The 18,686-nt window shown below is 32.6% G+C and overlaps 2 protein-coding genes, 1 long non-coding RNA gene and 2 other non-coding genes across 5 annotated transcripts; 1 reads left to right on the plus strand and 4 right to left on the minus strand.

The window, feature by feature from the left end:
• The first annotated feature begins 313 nt into the window (after positions 1 to 313).
• LOC114190050 (probable glutamate carboxypeptidase AMP1) lies at positions 314 to 6,869 on the plus strand. Its single transcript, XM_028078806.1, has 10 exons — positions 314 to 1,410; positions 4,065 to 4,307; positions 4,643 to 4,795; positions 4,912 to 4,983; positions 5,185 to 5,272; positions 5,390 to 5,473; positions 5,584 to 5,672; positions 5,886 to 5,999; positions 6,114 to 6,248; positions 6,492 to 6,869. Exons 1-10 carry the CDS (start codon positions 472 to 474, stop codon positions 6,672 to 6,674), a joined length of 2,100 nt encoding a protein of 699 aa, XP_027934607.1. The 5' UTR covers positions 314 to 471; the 3' UTR covers positions 6,675 to 6,869.
• Positions 6,870 to 7,266: 397 nt separating this feature from the next.
• LOC114192666 lies at positions 7,267 to 8,790 on the minus strand. Its single transcript, XR_003606136.1, has 3 exons — positions 8,663 to 8,790; positions 8,474 to 8,530; positions 7,267 to 8,237 (listed from the first exon to the last, which is right to left on the minus strand). It is a non-coding gene; the product is annotated as an uncharacterized LOC114192666 (long non-coding RNA).
• Positions 8,791 to 9,350: 560 nt separating this feature from the next.
• On the minus strand, positions 9,351 to 9,423 carry TRNAR-CCU. The gene has a single exon. It is a non-coding gene; the product is annotated as a tRNA-Arg (tRNA).
• Positions 9,424 to 14,804: 5,381 nt separating this feature from the next.
• TRNAR-CCU lies at positions 14,805 to 14,877 on the minus strand. Its single transcript has one exon. It is a non-coding gene; the product is annotated as a tRNA-Arg (tRNA).
• A 2,119-nt stretch (positions 14,878 to 16,996) lies between these two features.
• LOC114189989 (MATH domain and coiled-coil domain-containing protein At3g58250-like) lies at positions 16,997 to 18,411 on the minus strand. Its single transcript, XM_028078723.1, has 3 exons — positions 18,293 to 18,411; positions 17,997 to 18,151; positions 16,997 to 17,655 (listed from the first exon to the last, which is right to left on the minus strand). Exons 1-3 carry the CDS (start codon positions 18,409 to 18,411, stop codon positions 16,997 to 16,999), a joined length of 933 nt encoding a protein of 310 aa, XP_027934524.1.
• Between the last annotated feature and the right edge of the window lie 275 nt (positions 18,412 to 18,686).

Below are 18,686 nucleotides of genomic sequence, written 5' to 3' on the forward strand. Positions count from 1 at the left end.
ATGAATGGGAGACATTACGAGTCTTAATAAATGATAAGACAACTTCAACTCTTTTTCAAACCCTTATTTTCAAATGTTAGGAGAACATAATCTCTTTCTTAAAACGTAAAGCAAGAACCGTTTGCCAACAGATAACGGAAAGGACTGATTTAATATACATTTACAAAGATGAAGACAAAATTGAGATCAATAAAAATAAGATGACCAATTTAAAATTTCTGAATCAAAACGAGAACCAATGGAATATTTTAACCTTAAAATAAAATAAAGTAAAAGACATGATAATACCGAAACTAATAGTAATAGTATATTATTTCAAGTTTCAAAACTATCGAGTTTCATTACAGAAAAACCAAAAACGAACACCAATAACCATTCGAACTCCATTACTAAACTAACACAAACTCTCCGTTCCACCGTCATTACAGAGCCTCCTACTCCGTTCGCAACCACTTCATTCACCAACAAAGAATGCTTCAGTCTCGGTTAAAACCTGTAACGGCATTCGCGGCGAAGCCGTCACCGTTGGTGGCTTTCGTAACGGTAATCGTCATTGGAGTGGTGGGGTTTTATTCCCTGCATTTCCCTTTCCGTTCCGCCGCTTCCCTCGACGCCTCGCGCTTCGACCACGTGTTCCTCTCGTCCTCCTCCAACGCCACGATCTCCAGCTACCTGCGCGCGCTCACCGTGCACCCTCACCTCGCAGGAACAAAACCCGCCTCCCTAACCGCGCGCTACGTGCTCAACCACTTCACCGGCCTCGGGTTCCGAACCACCACCGCGAGGTACCGCCCGCTGTTGTCGTACCCGCTGCGCTCGTCGCTCTCGGCGCATTTTAGTGACGGTTCGAGTTTGGAGTTTCGGTTGGGGGAGGGAGAGGGGAACGGGGAGGTGGTGGCGCCGTACCACGCGTACTCGCCGTCGGGGTCGGCGTGGGCGGCGGCGGTGTTCGTGAACTACGGGCGGGAGGAGGACTTCCGGTTGCTGGCGGCGGCGGGGGTGGGGGTGGCGGGGTGCGTGGCGGTGGCCAGGAGCGGCGGTGGAGTGGGGCGTGGGGCGGTGGTGGAGGCGGCGGAGAGGCATGGTGCGGCGGCGGTGGTGGTGTTCGGGGATGGGGATACGTGGCCCCGGGGTTTTGAGAGGGGACACGTGATGAGAGGGGGGATTGGGGACCCGCTGAGTCCTGGGTGGGGTGGGGTTGATGGCGGCGAGAGTTTGGGTTTGGATGATAATGAAGTTTTGAGAAGGTTTCCTAAAATTCCTTCCATGCCTTTGTCTTCTGAGGCTGCTGAGAGGATCTTGGCCTCACTTGGTGGAGCTCCTCTGCCCTTGGATTGGAGGGGTACCCTAAAGTCCTCCAAGGTTAGGAATGTTGGTCCTGGCCCCACCATCCTCAACTTCACTTATCAGGTAATTTTGTTTAGCTTCTTCAGATTTTATTCCATGCACATGCATGTAAAAATTGAGATTTGTTCATGTTTTGTGCCATAAATTTTCTGGAGAAGAAATTTTGAATTTTTAGGCTGTCTAAGCTTGTTCACTTCTACATCTTCTATCGCAAAACTCAAACAATTTTGATTACATTTATGGTTATTGGCTTTTGATTACATTTATGGTTATTGATTAACAGTATACAATTCTCGTGTATCCATGATGCACTGAGAGTGAAATTTTTTTACTAGTCAGTTGTTTTAGGTTCGAACTTCAAAGTAATAATTAGTATAAAAATAAAGAAATTTTGTATGTTGTGACATCCCATTTAATAGATAAGTTATAATAAACAAAATATCATATAATCATAATATAAAATAAACCACGCAAATAGTATACAAGAATTAACCTTTTACAAATATCCAAATATATCGGAAAAGGAATACTAAGACACAAAATGCTACAAAAATTTTTCATGATGGAAAAGGAATACTAAGGCACGAAACAATGCTACAGACATGTTTCATGACGTAAATTCAGTTCTTCAAAGAGACTCAACAATGAGCAAGAACCATCATCACTTATCTAAACAACATCTCCTTCATCATGGTGATCATCAGGAATTTTCACATCTGCTCACCTCAAAGTTGGTGATCATTGCAAAAAGGAAAAATCAAACAAGAAACAACACATATAAAAAGGGTAAGCAAGTGAAAATAATTTTGATATACATGCAAACAGATAATAAGCAGACAATTCATTGAGCACACACAACATGTAATAGCAAACAATCAAAGATCCTCTAACTTGATTATCTGGATAAATGTAATGGGATCGAATCACGAGTTGTTTGCACTTGTAGTGGCCTCTACTGCTCTGCAGAGTCATTGCGAATGGGTTTCACCTTACCACTTACCAGTCTACTCTATGTGAGTCTGACTGATTCATTAGACCTTGCTTGAATCCTCATTTCATTACATACACTACAACAACAACACCATAAAATCTTTCCTAGAGACTCATGAAATTACGTCAAGCACATGCCATAAATATATCCTCACACATCCATTATCATTTCATATTAAGCAAAACAATTTCAGTCTCATTACATCACATAAAACATACATGGCATCATTCTTTGTACTGTAAAAAGTAAATAAATCCGTCATGGAACCAATTCAGTAATTACAGTTTCCCTACACAAGTCTCGCTCATGCTAGAAGTCTTCGCTCATCCTCTTCCTCAAGCGAACACTTTTCGCCTGGACGAGAGTTCAAATAGTGGCATTGTGGAGTTTTTGCGAGTTCTCGCTTGAGCTAGATTACTCTTCACTCAAAATAGAAGTTCGTCACCTGAGCGACAACTCGAGCAGAAACCTGGGCGAGAGTAGCAAAAAACTCACCCAGGTTTCTGCTACTCTCGCTTAGGCGAGAGTTGCTCGCTTGGGCGAAAATAGCAGGCAGATCCAGAAACGCAAGCACAACTTCACCCAACATATTCATATTTTCAATCAACACAAACGTCAAACAAGCATTTAAAAATGTGATTCAGCAACCAACACACATGCAATACTCTTAAAAGCTTTAAACTCTAGTTTCCCTTACCTTGAAACTGAAAGCAAAACTGCGGGGAAGATGCCCTGACGGTAGCATCACCACAGCTCCAGAAACAAACTAGAGGGCTGAAAAACATGACCACAGGATCGAAGATGAGGTTCTAAGGAATAATCCATGACAAAACCAACACAATAAAATTGGAAAAGGAGAAAAAAATAGTAGTTTGAGCTTAACTTACATAAAAGAAAGAACGTTCTGCTAGCTGAGAGGAGGGTTTCGCAACTGCCCTAGCTCAGTTTTTTCTTCAAAGGAGAAGAAAGAGTTGGAACTGTTTTGCATGCATGAGAAAAAGAGTGCAAAGCTGAGTGGGAAAGCTGAAGGGTTTTCTGAAGTGGAAACAAGTGGCTAGCCTAAGGCCTTTTTAGTCATCTGGGCCCAAAAGTTTAAAACAGAAGTGGGTTTTACATATGTACTATTTTCTCTGAAAGTCTTTTATACAGTCAACTAACTAAAATCACTCTAAATATAATTTAAGACAACCATGACAAAAGTGAACTCTTTCATCATACGCAACCACTTATGATTAGATGTGTAATCTAACGAAATTCTCGTTTGCATTATTAACAAAAATAGATCAACTTAGATATTGTCAATTTAATTTTTTTTTTTGCATTAATATTTATCAGAAAACACATAATATTTAGATGTGGTAAAATAGTCAAATTCACTAATTATTTGTGCGAAAGAAATTAACCTTGTACTTAAATTAAAGGACAAAAGAGAAAATATTCAGTGAAATGTTGAGTATTTTTGAAGTTCAGGTTTTTGGCCATGTCTAATATGTGCCTAGGTAAACGTTAACCAAAACCTTGTAACATGAAAGCATTTCTAAACATCCTGGATATAGTATCCAATTTATTGTTCGTGTCTGTTGTTGGAATGTTTTTGATTATGACAGTATATCGAATTTTTTTATGCTCATCTTAACAACTAATAGACATTAATGTAGTACAACAATATTTAACTATGCTGTATGTTTTCTGTGCATGTTTTCGTCTGGCTTATTTGGTTTTTCAGGGAGAAATGAAAGTGGCCACCATTGAAAACGTTTTTGCCATTATCAAGGGACGGGAAGAATCTGATCGCTATGTTCTGCTTGGGAACCATAGAGATGCATGGACATATGGTGCTGTTGACCCCAACAGTGGGACAGCTGCCCTACTTGACATTGCTCGTAGATATGCTATTCTATTGCGTTTGGGGTGGACTCCACGGAGGACCATCATTCTATGCAGTTGGGATGCAGAGGAATTTGGAATGGTAGGTAGCTCCACTAATCTTGCGTTCATCATGGTTAACCACTTTCATTATGTGGCCACTGGATATTCATAAATGATAAGTCAATGAATCTGGACACATCTGGTGAAGTGAAAGTGAAACTCTACTTCCATTTGTCTTATTTACCTAAATTTGTTGCCACTATCTTGAGTAAGTCTCTTTCACACGCGTTAGAGTCTTTGATAAGATTTTTGCTTTAAAAGTTAATGCATAGTTGGTGCTTTTTATCTTGATCAATTTGCTTTATTTCAATGATGATGATGATGGTGTCACTTCTAGTAATGTGCTCTCTAAATCAAGTTTATCTGCTTCTGTAGATAGGATCCACAGAGTGGGTTGAACAAAACCTTGTTAATCTTCGTTCAAAAGCTGTAGCATACCTTAATGTAGACTGTGCTGTTCAAGGGCCTAGTTTCTTTGCTGGCTCAACTCCTCAGCTAGATGATCTCCTTCTCGATATCATCAAAAAGGTATTTGAAGTGATTATACATGCATATGCAAATCTGCATGTGGGTAGTGTTTGAACATGGTTGATCATGGTATTTGATTAATGCTTTACATCAATTGCCATGTCTGTTTATTTCAGGTCAAGGATCCTGACTCTGATGAGGGTACAACGATTTATCAGAATTGGGCAGCTGGTGGTGGAAAATCTAATGTAGGACTAACTTCTTGGCTGTATAGATGCCTTTCGAGTTTTGATAGATTCATATTTATTGTTTTCCCTTTTTCCTCTCACTGTTTTATTTAGGAAACTAATTTGAAATTGAAAAAAAAAAAAAAAATCTTTCAACATTAATTGATGATGATGAAAAACCATATATTTGCGGCTTAGCAGTTTTATCTTGGTTGATTGCAGATTCAAAGGCTGGGTAGAGTTGATTCTGATTTTGCTCCATTTGTGCAACATGCAGGGGTTCCATCTATTGATATGTATTATGGAAAAGGTACAGATTTCATTGATATGAACTAAAAGGGTTCCATATGATTTGAGAAAAAGTCGTGCAAAAATGTATCAGATACTCATGCATTATGTGTTGAATAATGTTATGTCTTTTCTGTAGATTATCCTGTCTATCACACTGCTTTCGACTCCTACAACTGGATGACAGAGTTTGGAGATCCATTCTTTCAGCGCCATGTTGCTGGTTTGATTTCTTGCTTAATACCCTTCTTAGCAAATGAAATTACTATTTTATTGGCGAATCCGTGTGTCAATCACGAGATGATATATCTTTTCTGTTCTTTGTTGTATCAGTTACTGGAATTTGGGGGCTTCTAGCCCTTCGCCTTGCTGATGATTCCATTATACCTTTCAATTATGTGTCTTATGCGGATCAGTTACAGGTATTCCTTTATCGTCATAAGTATTGTGATCTACTTCTTGCTAAGTACTATCTTTAGATATTAGAATTTCAAACCAGGAGTAAGTTTTAGTTAGATGGTTGATGACAAAATTATATGTTTATGAATTTTATCACTGCACTTCTATATCTTCCATCAATTCCAAAACATTCCTGTATCATTTTTGATTACTTAATCTTCGCCCACTTTGGACAGGTGTACAATGACAAATTGAGCAACTTGTTAGACAAGCAAATTTCTCTACATCCACTAACTGCGTCGATTCAAGAATTTGCTTCTGCTGCCAAAGAAGCTAATGAGGAATCAGAGGTAAAACGAAACTGCAATGGATTGTAATGTATTAGCATTATTTATGATTTAAATTTGACATAATTACTCTTACTTATCCTCCTGCCTTCTTCTACTTGTCTCTATGAACTGCAGAAACTGAGACTGCAAGAAAATTCAGATCATTTTGTGAATATGAAGATACGAGCATTGAATGATAGACTAATGCTTGCGGAAAAAGGCTTCTTGGATGTTGACGGACTTCGAGGAAGACAATGGTTCAAGCATCTTGTGAGTGTGCTTGCTTTCACTCTGCCTGTTAGAACTTTCATTAATGTTTAAGTTGACAAATACTTTCCCACTTATGAGATTAGATACTCTTCTGGTGCTAGTTGTAGGTTGAAAGATGTGATTGTAAGTTTAGGTTAAGAAACCTACCAACTTGACTGTCAGAGATCACCAGATTATGGTTATATTTAAACTTTTCATGTGATAAATTGCTTATTTGTATTAATACATTACATTACTGTACAGGTTTTTGGGCCTCCCAGAGACCAAGAAAGCAAGTTGGATTTCTTCCCTGGAATCGCTGACTCTATGTCCGAGATGTTTAAAATGAGTGAAAAAGAAAGGTTGGCTGCTATTCAGCATGAGCTTTGGAGGGTTGCCAGAGCTATTCAAAGAGCTGCTTCAGCACTAAGAGGAGATTTGGCCTAAGCCTAGTGGAAAAGATGGAAATATTTATCTTAGTTGAACAGTAAATTTCAGTTTCTATTTTTTGCAATAGTATGATTAGTCCAAGCTTCATTTTTACCTGTAAATGTCGCACTCTACATTTAGGTTAAATCACTTGCCTTCTTTGTTTATTTGTTTCTTTGATGAGAATTCTCTTTTTTAGTCGGCTTAAATGAACTTCATTGTTTTCTCTGGTTTGCTTTTTCCTTTTAAAGACTTACCAAAACAATATGGTAGTTATGATCTACTTTACTTTAATTATATATGGAGTTTTCTTTTCAATAATTAAAATATGTAAGATGAAAACAAGTTGATTTATTGTGAAACACTGAACTGAACAATATTTTGCCATAACAGGGCAGATGCTAATTCAACCTGCTAACATGTTGAGACACACCCCTTTAATAGATAAACTAATAAATAAAATATCACATAATCATAAATAAATAGAGCAAGAAACATAAAGTATTAAAGAATTAAGCTTATATACTTATTCAAAGTATCCTGACGAGAAGAGAAGATCAATGGCACAAAATAATGCAATAATGTATTTTATAAAGCAAAATAGTCTAGTCAAAGATTGCTCAAATAACAAAGAACTTAAAATAAAATTGTTCTTCAAAAAAAGATTCACAATAAACAAAATCCAAGACAGCTAAACTACATTGTGACACCATCATCATGGTGGTCACCAGGGGTCTCTACATCTGTTCACACTAATACTGGTGATCATTACAAGAGGAGAATCAAATAAGAAAACAGACACAAAAAGAAAGATTAAGCTAGAGAAAAATAATTGTTAAGCAAGTAGATTTTAAATAGACAATTTAGTAAGCATATAAGACATATGATAGCAAATAATAAAAGACCCTCTAACTCCATTATCCAGATACATGTAATAAAATTGGATTCACTGGTTTCTTGCACTTGTGGTAGCCTCTACTACTCTGCAGAGTCATTGTCAATGGATTTCACCTTACCACACACAAGGTTAGGTTAGTCAATGATCATCTAAGACCATTATTCTGCTAGAAACTAAGACCTCCTGCTACTCTCACAACTTGAACCAGTTTGTTCTATGTGAGTCTGACTGATTCATTAGAGTGTCAGGATACAACCTTATTGAATCCTTATTTCATTACATACATTACAACACCACCACCACCAAAGTCTCCCCTAGAGACTTAGGGAATTACGTTAAGCTCAAATAGTACACATATTATCTCAAAACATAATCATCTCATGCCCAACATATGAAATACAGTTCCAAATATAACACCATACATGAACAACATCATTTATCATACTTTTAAGGAGTAAAACAGCCAATCATAGCAGAGAGCAAGTAATAAAACACATCCTTGCACCAGTCTCGCTCAAGCTAGAAGTCTTCATTCAAGCGACGAAGGTTCTCTCGGTTAAGCTAGACATTCTTGCCTGAGCGAGAGCTCAAACTGTGGCACTGTGAGTTTTTCGCGAGTTCGCTTAAGCGGGACCTTCTCGCCTGAGCGAGATTGCTCTTTGCTCAAAACTGAAGTTCCTCACCTGAGCAACAACTCGAATAGAGACAGAGGTGAGTTTTTGCTACTCTCGCTTAGGCGAGAGTTGCTCGCTTGGACGAGAATAACAGGTTTCTCACGCATGCTCAGCCAAAATCCAAAATCAAACCATTGACAATTCATTTTCATACCCACACAAGGATCATCCAAGCATTTTAAATAGGAAATAGAACCAAAACAGGCAAGATATTTCAAACACGTTAAAACCTTAGCTTCCCTTACCTTGACTGAAAGCTAACTTGAGGAGAAGAAAGCCCTTAGTGGAAGGAACACCAAGACCTGAAACAACTTAAGGAGCTGAAAACATAAGCACGGGTAGACAAAATTGAGACCACAATAGAGACTGAGGTTGAACCAGAGTTTCAAAACAGAAAAGAAACAAAAAGAGATACGGGATTGAGTTCTACTTACGCGGAAGGGAGTGTTCAATAAACTCAAAGAAGGATGTAGCTTAAACCCTAAATCAGTTTCTACTTTTGTAGAGAAAAAGAAAGGTGAGAACTGTTTTTAGTAAATGAAGGAAAACTTAGTGAGAGGCCCAAAAATTTAAAAGAGAAAGTAGACTTTACACATGTCATGTTACTTGAACTTGTCCAAAAAAAAAGTGAACAACTTTCAATTCATTCTTTGTATTAAAATTGTATCAATTTCATAGAATTTATTTATATACCTTGGTAAGACTCTTGGAGACAACAATTTTTTTTTCTATAAAGAGTTTAAATTAACTTATGCACTTAATTTGTGAAAAAAATAATTATTTATATGATTGTTAAAAGTTGTTATAGGTATTGAGAAGAAGTTCATCAAAATATATTCTTAAATAATTTGAAGTCATAATTTATACATTTAATTGTGTGTATGAGGAACTGATTTTATAGGTAAAATAAAGAAGCCCAAATAACCAGAAAAGGAGTGAGTTTTTAACATCAAATAACCCAGCCTTTGTTATTCATAAAAGTTGGTGATGTTTTACAGAACTAAAGCAAGTAATCAGTGGTTGGTTGACAAGAAATTACTTTAGAAATTTACAGTTAAATTAAACTTATTTCTTAAATTAGAATAAAAAATCATGACAAGAAGAAAAAGATAAAACAAAAAACGCGCCAGGTAGGGGTCGAACCTACGACTTTCTGCTTAGGAAACAGACGCTCTATCCACTGAGCTACAGGCGCTTACATACTTGTTGCATCTTTTTATCTAATTGAACACATCCTTTTTTAACTAAATTATATTGAACTTTGTATTTTTGCTTTGAAAACAACAAATTAATTTCAAGATATCAAAATATCCAAAAAAAACTTTCGACTTATATAAATTCTTGGATAGTTCCCATATTCAAGATATGAATTATGATATAAACCTTATTTTTAAAATAATTTATTATAATAAATACTACACTAGAGATAAATAAAAAATAATAATTTAGTTTTTAAGCTTTATTTTTGTACGATTAAACTTATTTATAAGTATTATGTATGTATCTTAGATGTTGTAATTACACAACACTTACCATAGTCTGATAACCTATTAACTATAATGGAATAAACTATTATAAATATTATAATACTTAAACAAAGAGTTATTCGAAATTCTTACAAAAAAAAGAGTCTTCTTTTGATTTAAAAAATATTATAAATCAAAATCTTTCATAAGTCCCAATTATAAATTATGTAACTCTTTCATGACTCAATTTATAATTGATGTCACACCAAAAATTATAATACATGCATATTCATAATATGATTGTACCTCAGCTCAAGATACTCAAATATCAAGATACTTGAAATTATTTTTAAGATATTCAAAGGTAATATAAATATATATGGAGTTGATTTTGAAATATTCAAAGTTTAATATAGTTTAATAATATTGTGTGTAATTGAGTTTGTTTCTAGTATTTAAAGGGCTCAAAAGAAGCCAATATATTATACAAAATATCATTGAATAATATTGTGTGTAATATCAAAAAAATAAATAAATAGGTCACATAGTGAAACTGTATTCATTAGATTGTGGGAAGATTAGTTTCAAATTATTATAATATATCACAATGTTTATTCATCTTTGATGCAATTAAAATACGTAGAATGTTACTATTCCTGACAGCAGTTTAAGAACTTACTAAGTTTGCTACTGATATAAATCGGAAGAATTAAGTATCTGTTATGAAATAAAGCGAATAACATAGAGAAGAAAGAATAATAGATAAGAGAGAAGAGAAAGAAACATTAGAGAATAGAGAATAGGGAGCAACTCATCTGTGTATTATTATTGATAGGAAGAGTCCTATTTATAGATACAATATGTAATCCATAAAGGAAACAAATCAACTTAGTTAATACAAATATTTACCATAAAGAGTAATGAATCATATCAGTAAATGTATCAAATCAATGGACAATCATTAATTCATAACACTCCCCCTTGAGTGTCCATTGATAAAGAATGTGCCTCGTTAAAACCTTACTAGGAAAAACCCTTTGGGATAAAAAACCTAGTGAAGGAAAAAGAGTACAACATTCTGTATTCTTTAATACAATATTGTTCATCACATATTCTATTTCTCCCCCTCATGTAAACTTACATCATTAAGGTGAGTCCGAATTTGTGAGTCATTTGCTCAAAAGTTTTTCTTGACAAAAACTTTACAAATAGACTTGTCATATTTTCAGATAAACGAATTTTTGGATATCTATATCATCCTATCAATTGAACAATACACTATTGTCTTCATATATGGTTGTTGATTCCATCTTTCTCGGGGATAGTCACAAGTTTCTTGCACATGTTGAATTATAAACCTTAACCAAACATATTCACAACTTTCCTCGTAATTTGTATGATTAGACGATGTTGCTACTATGGTTTGTTTCATATACCTTCATGAAACTATTGTGCTACCACATGTGAACAAACATCTTGTTTGTGATCAACCATTGTGACATTGTAAGAATATGTAAAATAACATGCATATCCATAACCCATTGGTCTGAATCTGAATCATTTATATGGAATAAGCTCATATTCGTAGTACCCTTAAAGTAACGAAATATATGTTTTACTCCAAACCATTTTCTTCTTGTAGTTGAAGAACTATATCTTGCTTAACAAATTTATAGCAAATGCAATATTAGATCGAGTATAATTCGCAAGATACATTAGTGTTTCTATGACACTAAGATATGGTGCTTCTAGACCAAGAAGATCTTCATCATTTTCTTGAGGTCTAAGAAGAGTCTTTATCAACATCTAACGACCTCACAACTATTGAAGTGCATAATGGACATGACTTGTCCATTTAGAACATTTTAAGCACCTTAATCATATAAGCCTCTTGATGTATAAAAATACTTTTATTTAAATACTCAATTTCTAATTTCAAACAAGACTTTGCCCTTCAAAGATCATTCATCTCAAATTCTTTCAATTGCCTTGTGAGCTCATTAGTAGTTTCAACGATGTTTATGTCATCTACATAAACAATAATTATGAAAAATTGATTTTCTAATATTTTCATATAAATACAAGGACAAAAAGGATCATTTCCATATCCTTATTTTAATAAGAACTCAATAAGATGGTTATACCACACACATCCTTGCTTTAATCAATAAAAGAGCATGTTCAATTTTATTGAATAACCCTCTTTAGAATTTGTCTTGTTGGGCAAATAAAATCCTTCAGGGATTTTCATATAAATATGATTCTCAAAAGGATCGTACGAATAGGTTGTAACATCATCCATTAGATGTAAATGCAAATCTTGTTGTGTAACTAGGATAATTGAATATTGCAATGTTGTTGCATCCAATACTAGTGAACATGTTTTTTCACTAATCAATACAAGGTTTTGTGAATAACCTTGAGCAACCAATTATGCTTTGTATCTAACAATTTTATCATTTTTAATTTGATTTTTGCGCAAAAATCCATTTGTACCCAACAGGTTTCACAACTTTAAGTGTGCGAACTATACGTCCAACAACCTTTCGTTTAGCAAGCAAATATAGTTATGCTTCTTTGCATATTTTCATTTTGGCCAATCATGTCTTTGTCGACAATCTTCAACGATCATTGGCTATTGATCCTCATTGTCATTCATAGCATTCATCGCTATATTATATGTAAAAGTTTCATCAATGTTGACTTCATTTTGGTTCCATATTATATGATTCATGACATAATTTATTGAGATCTCATCATTTTCAACAATTTCAGGTACCTGAGGTTCTTCTGGAACCTAACCATTAATTATGTCAAATGAATCTTTTTGGGATTTCAACCTTTTCGATTAGGTCATTTTGCATATTAGCTCTCTTTCTCATTCAAGAGTTTTTATCTTTGGAACCAACATATCTACCACGCTTCAAACGTGTTCACATGAGTTTTTCAACCCTTTTTTTTTCGCATCATAATTGATCATGTCAAACAAGGCATCATTTTGATTTGTAAATTTCTGGTTTACCATGACATGCATTTCAATTGTACTAATAAACTTGCAGTACAAACTATAAGAGAATGTTGATAATTTCTCCAATACACTTTCTTTTTCAACTCAATCATAGAGATATAAAGATATTTCATATCTTTTTCATTGTTTGTCTCAATATAATATCCATTTAGACAAATATCATTGAAACTTAATAAGTTTCTATTCAACTTCTTAGTAGAAGTATAATAGCTCTTCTAAAGTCTTCAAATATATTTGTAGTACTATAAATAATACTAACATCGATGTCTCACATTATCAAACAAAAGAAAAATTTAACACTCTCATAATCAATGAGGTGATCAATGCTTCCATTTGCTTTAGCAAAGAAAATAACAATATCAAAATGAGTAGCATCCATATAGCCATAATCAGAATCACCATCTTCATAAGCAAAGTGTGTTTCTATGTTCTTCTCATTATTTGTAGGATGCTTTGGTGTACAATAAGTACAACTCAAATGGCCTTTAACACCGTAATGATAATATATACTTTAATCTTTTTGTCAATATTTTCACATTTTTCTTTTCCTTTTTTTTTCACATTATTATGCCACTTCTGGTGACAAAATGTGTCTTTGAAATTTTCTTTATAACCATGTCCATAATCAAGATCACGATCACGATCACGATCATGAAATGTTGCTGCATTCACTTCTGGGAATGGAGCAGAACCAATTTGGACAGGTTTCATGATTTTCTATCAAAAGCTCATTGCTTTTTTTCAGCCATACAAAGGCATGAAATAAATTCATAATATTGATTGCTACATTCACTTTTGGGAATGGAGCAGATTACGTGGATCTCATGATTTTTCATCAAAAGCTGTATTGCTTTGTCCAGCCAGTCATACATAAGCATGAAATAAATTCATAATATTTGTGAATCCTTTTTCACAATATTTTTGTCGCATGAGCAAATTAGTTGCTTAGATGCTTTATTTCTTTATTTAATGGTATCCAATTATCCATTGCATCTAAATGTATTTCAACATTTAAAATTCAATATAAGGAATTCTTCTTTGCAATATCAAGGGTCACAAATCCAAATTTTACAACGTTTTGCGTGTTTAGAACTAACACATAAAATAATAATATTAATAATAATAATCATCATCAAAATAATAATATTAATAATAATCATCGTCATAATAAAAATAAATAATAAGACGAAGATGAAAATTGATAAGGTCAAACAATTCTTATCACAAAAGGAAGAATATAAGGTAAAATTATAAATTGAGAAAGGATTAGAAAGAGTCTGGATTGAGACACGCAAAACACTGTCCTTAGAGAGAAAAAACTTCCACTAGTTCTCAATTGGAGCATCGTGCTGATAACGTGTTATGAAATAAAGCGAATAACAGAGAGAAGAAAGAATAATAGATAAGAGAGAAGAGAAAGAAACATTAGAGAATAGAGAATAGGGAGCAACTCATCTGTGTATTATTATTGATAGGAAGAGTCCTATTTATAGATACAATATGTAATCCATAAAGGAAACAAATCAACTTAGTTAATACAAATATTTACCATAAAGAGTAATGAATCATATCAGTAAATATATCAAATCAATGGACAATCATTAATTCATAATTCATAACCGTACCAGTGAAATATAACTGTAGAGAATTTTATTTTATTTTTTCAAAAGTGAGTTATACAAATATTTTCTACCACATGTTCAAATATTTCTCATCAAAGTGGTACTATAGACTCGTGTGGGCAATAAAAATATCAAATTAAATTCGACATAAATAATATCTCAGAATTTCCAAAGCGAAAATTATTGTGTCCAATATGTTATGAGTAGGATAATTTATTGTCATAAACCTTTAACTTCTAAAAAGTTAAATATCATTTTATTAAAATAATATTAAAAAATGTTATGTTAGTTGCTTTTAAATAGGGAATTTTTAAGTAGATCACTCAAATAAAATTAGGAAACAGTTGGCTGGGAAAATATTACATTAGGAAATACACTTAAATAAATTTGGCTTAAAAGGTAATATATTATCTCTTTAATAAAAGTAATAAATATTAAAAAAATTAAATAAAAGTTATATCGCGCCAGGTAGGGGTCGAACCTACGACTTTCTGCTTAGGAAACAGACGCTCTATCCACTGAGCTACAGGCGCTTACGTAAGTTTGCACTTGATTACATTTATGGCGTGGTAGCATTAAAAAAAAAAAGAACTAATTAATAGCTTCAATTTAATTAATTATTGAATTAATATTTTTAAAAATGAATTACAATATTTATTTATATTTCCAATTGATGAATGAAAGAGCATGAGATTCTCTTAATCTGAATCTTATCACAACTTGTAACAATCTATAGGATAAAATTGAGTGCATTATTTAGATTAAGCATGTTTCATATGATTGGGTCAAATTTTGGTCTCAAATTGGATAATATTTACTTATTCAGCTTAAATTTGAATTTTGTACTTATATTTTATGATAAAAAAGTTAACTTTCAACTAATACAATTTTTTTAAGATTAACTATTCCGCATTATTCATATAACTTTTTATGTTCTAAGTCGTGTTAATATTTTACAAATTAAGAAAATCAAACCCCGAACCTAACACTTTGAGATGTGGTGGTGACTATAGATCATGAATATAAAAATAGTGATTACATATAATCATTTAAATAAAAGAAATGTCAATCTTAAATCAAACACATTAAACTTAATGTCTACTTGTTTATATATAATTATTTAAATAAATTAAATGTCAATCTTAGATATGTAGGGTTAAATATATTTTTGTTCTTTTGATTTTCAATCAAAGTTGGAATTTGTCCTTTTAAAAAATTTAGACCAATTTAGTTATCAAATTTTAGAAACGTATGAATTTAATCCTTTTAACCACATTTTATTAAATTTATTTAACGTTTGATGATAGCATTTCAATTAATATTGAAGCAAAAATGTATCAAACGGTGTAAACAACTCAAATACTATCATAAAATGTGTTTAAAATATCAAATAAACTTAACAAAATCTGGTTATATTATATTACTTCATTTCTAAAGATAAATGACTAAAAATGATCAAAATTTCAAGAGGATACTAATTTCAACTTTTATTAAAAGTGAAGAGACTAAAAATATATTTAACATAACACAACTCAATAAATTGATATTTACTTCCAGTTTTTCAAGAAGCGAAGACGTACCATGTGTTCAAAGAGTTCTTATTTAAATAAAAACACTTGTATCAACACTTTTCATTGAAAATTAAATATTTTTAAACCTTTAAATTTTACAAACTAAAATATAAATATCAATGATGAAACCACACCAACATTTGGAATATAATCAAACTATGAATACAAATTCATCAATAAGTAACGTTTTAACATCCAAGTAACTACTATAAAATATAAAGATTGTAACATAGTTACCAAATTTTATGTTTTGGTCATCCCTATAGTAACAAAATTTGCCTTAAGATAAGTATGTAGTAACAAATTTATCAAGACTCAACAGATTATATTAGGTAAAAAATAAAATATAAGGTATAAACCAAAATATAGAAAAAAAAAATATAATAATTATATACTATTCACAACAACAATTTGAGATCAATTAATTCTCAATTTAGAAATTAAGTTTAAGTCTCACAAATAATGAAAAAGGAATAACAAATAATTGAAATAGAAAAATAGAATCATTAACGAATATAATTTAATACCCATTAATTTTTTTCTCATCAACTAAAACAAATTAATTAATTAAGAAATTAAATTTCATAACTTAACGTTTCAATTGAAATGAAATAAAGAAATTAATTAAAAACATTGGTCTAATTCAAATGAATAGTTATTGTTTACCTATGTAATTAATTATTATAATTAAGTTTTGAAAACCACCCTATACTTTAAATTTATCCAAAATTGATATAAAAGCCAAAAGACTTTTAAATGTCTTTATTATTTTTAAAGCTAATATAAGGTACTGAGATTTTAATTAACAATATAGAACAATATTCAATTTAACTTTTAAATATATTTGTCCTTAATCGTTTGTAATATATAACAATATTCAATTAAGATAAATAAGTATTTATATTGCAATTTATAGAACGCTATTCAATTAACATAATTAGTATTTATATTCTATTAAAAAAAAGTACTGACAAACGTAAAAGGAAGATTAGAGATAGTAACGGCTGAAGTTCATAAACAACACAGAATATAGAATGCATCATAAAATAAACCCCAAAACACCAATCTTCATGAGTCTTGACTAGAACCCTAAAAATAATGATTTTCCATATCCAAGTTCAGCGTCCAAATCACACTCTTCGGATCCTTTTATAGCTTTCACCAGATCTCTTTTTGCCATTTCAAGATTTACCTCTGCTTCAATTATCTTTCTCCTCAAAGCCTTTGTTTTCTCCTCTAAAGTACACACATTCTCCTCTAAAGTATCCACATTCTCCTTCAAAGTAATCACATTCTCTTCCAACCTTTTCACTTCAACAACTTTCTCAACACGAGTTTTAATGCCTAAGGCAGATTCAACATGTGGTTTTAACCAACCCAAATCAAATCCAAATGTCTGAAGTTCCTCCCATAAAGTTTGGAGATGATTGCAAGATTCATCATCCATGTCTCTCACCTTTTTAGTCTTCAGAAAATGAAGAACTCTACCCAGAGCTGTAAAAGCCCATTCAGTAAATCTTTGACTTTTCCTCTTCTTGCTATCGATAAGTGATGGATAGCATGAACAAACTTGTTCAAGTAGAGGAACAAAGTGTTTCTCTACTCTTCCTATGTCCCTAAAATCCACCATCTCAACAAATGATGAGGTTGGGATCATTTCCTTGGGTGAAACATTCTCGATGCTTCCAGCAACCTTTTCATCAATTTTCATCTCTGATTCAACAACTTCTTTCTCTTGTTCTGATTTTTTGAACCAGCATATGAACTTCAATTATACAAGTATCATTCATTATGAAACCACGACTAGAGTCACAAAGATCACCCAAAGGTACGAAGGATTTGTAACCATGATCATCCTCTACTAAATTGAAGGTGTGACTAGTTTCTGACAAATTCATATATGAAAAGTCAGTTGCTTATAAAATAGTTTAAAACATATATGAAATTGGAGAGTCTGACTATTCAGGAATTTAAGGTAGAAAAACATATTAAGGAAAAACATATAGATAGAAAAAGCTAGTTTCATTCGCCTGAGAAAATAATATTAAAATATCAACAAGAGAGAAAAGTGTGAAATATACCTTTGATTATATTCTTTCCGTGATCGAGCTGATTAATAAGATTGATTTTGAAAACTGCAAATTTTTGCCATCCATGAGGCATAGTAGCAGCACCAGAATCCAAATAAAGTGACAAATCCTCAACTTCATTCCCTTTTGGAAAGATAAGAATCCTCCTATAAAAACAAAGTAACAAACTTAATGAGAAAAAGATTTATCCTCCTATAAAAACAAAGTAACAAAACTTAATGAGAAAAAGAGACGAAATCATATGAAAGAGGAAGATAAAAAGTATGTATAATAATTAAATGAAGCACCATGTATGGCCATGGAGAGAAAACTTTTCCGAGTATATTTTGGAGTCTAACTTGGAGAAGTTGGTAATGGTCCATGTAAATTTCTCAAACACTTTATCCTCAGTATTCTGATCATCCATTTCAGTAACTCCTGAGTTTCAACCTTGCCACTGACAAAACAAACAGTGTTGAGTTTCACTTAGGAAGATCAAACCCATGATTAAACATGACAAATAAAGACATTTTATGGTCGAATAAAGTTTTATCAAGGATGGAAGTCGTTAGGAAAGAATCGGTTTCGAGTGAAACCGTTTTGGATCCTATCGGTTTTGCTTTTTTATTTTTTTTAAATTTTCATTTTTATATTACAGGTAAATTTATTAAATAATACTACATACAGTTTTATATTTTATGT

The sequence above is a fragment of the Vigna unguiculata genome, chromosome 7 (assembly GCF_004118075.2).
Source record: "Vigna unguiculata cultivar IT97K-499-35 chromosome 7, ASM411807v1, whole genome shotgun sequence".
In the NCBI taxonomy this organism is placed as follows: Eukaryota; Viridiplantae; Streptophyta; class Magnoliopsida; order Fabales; family Fabaceae; genus Vigna; species Vigna unguiculata.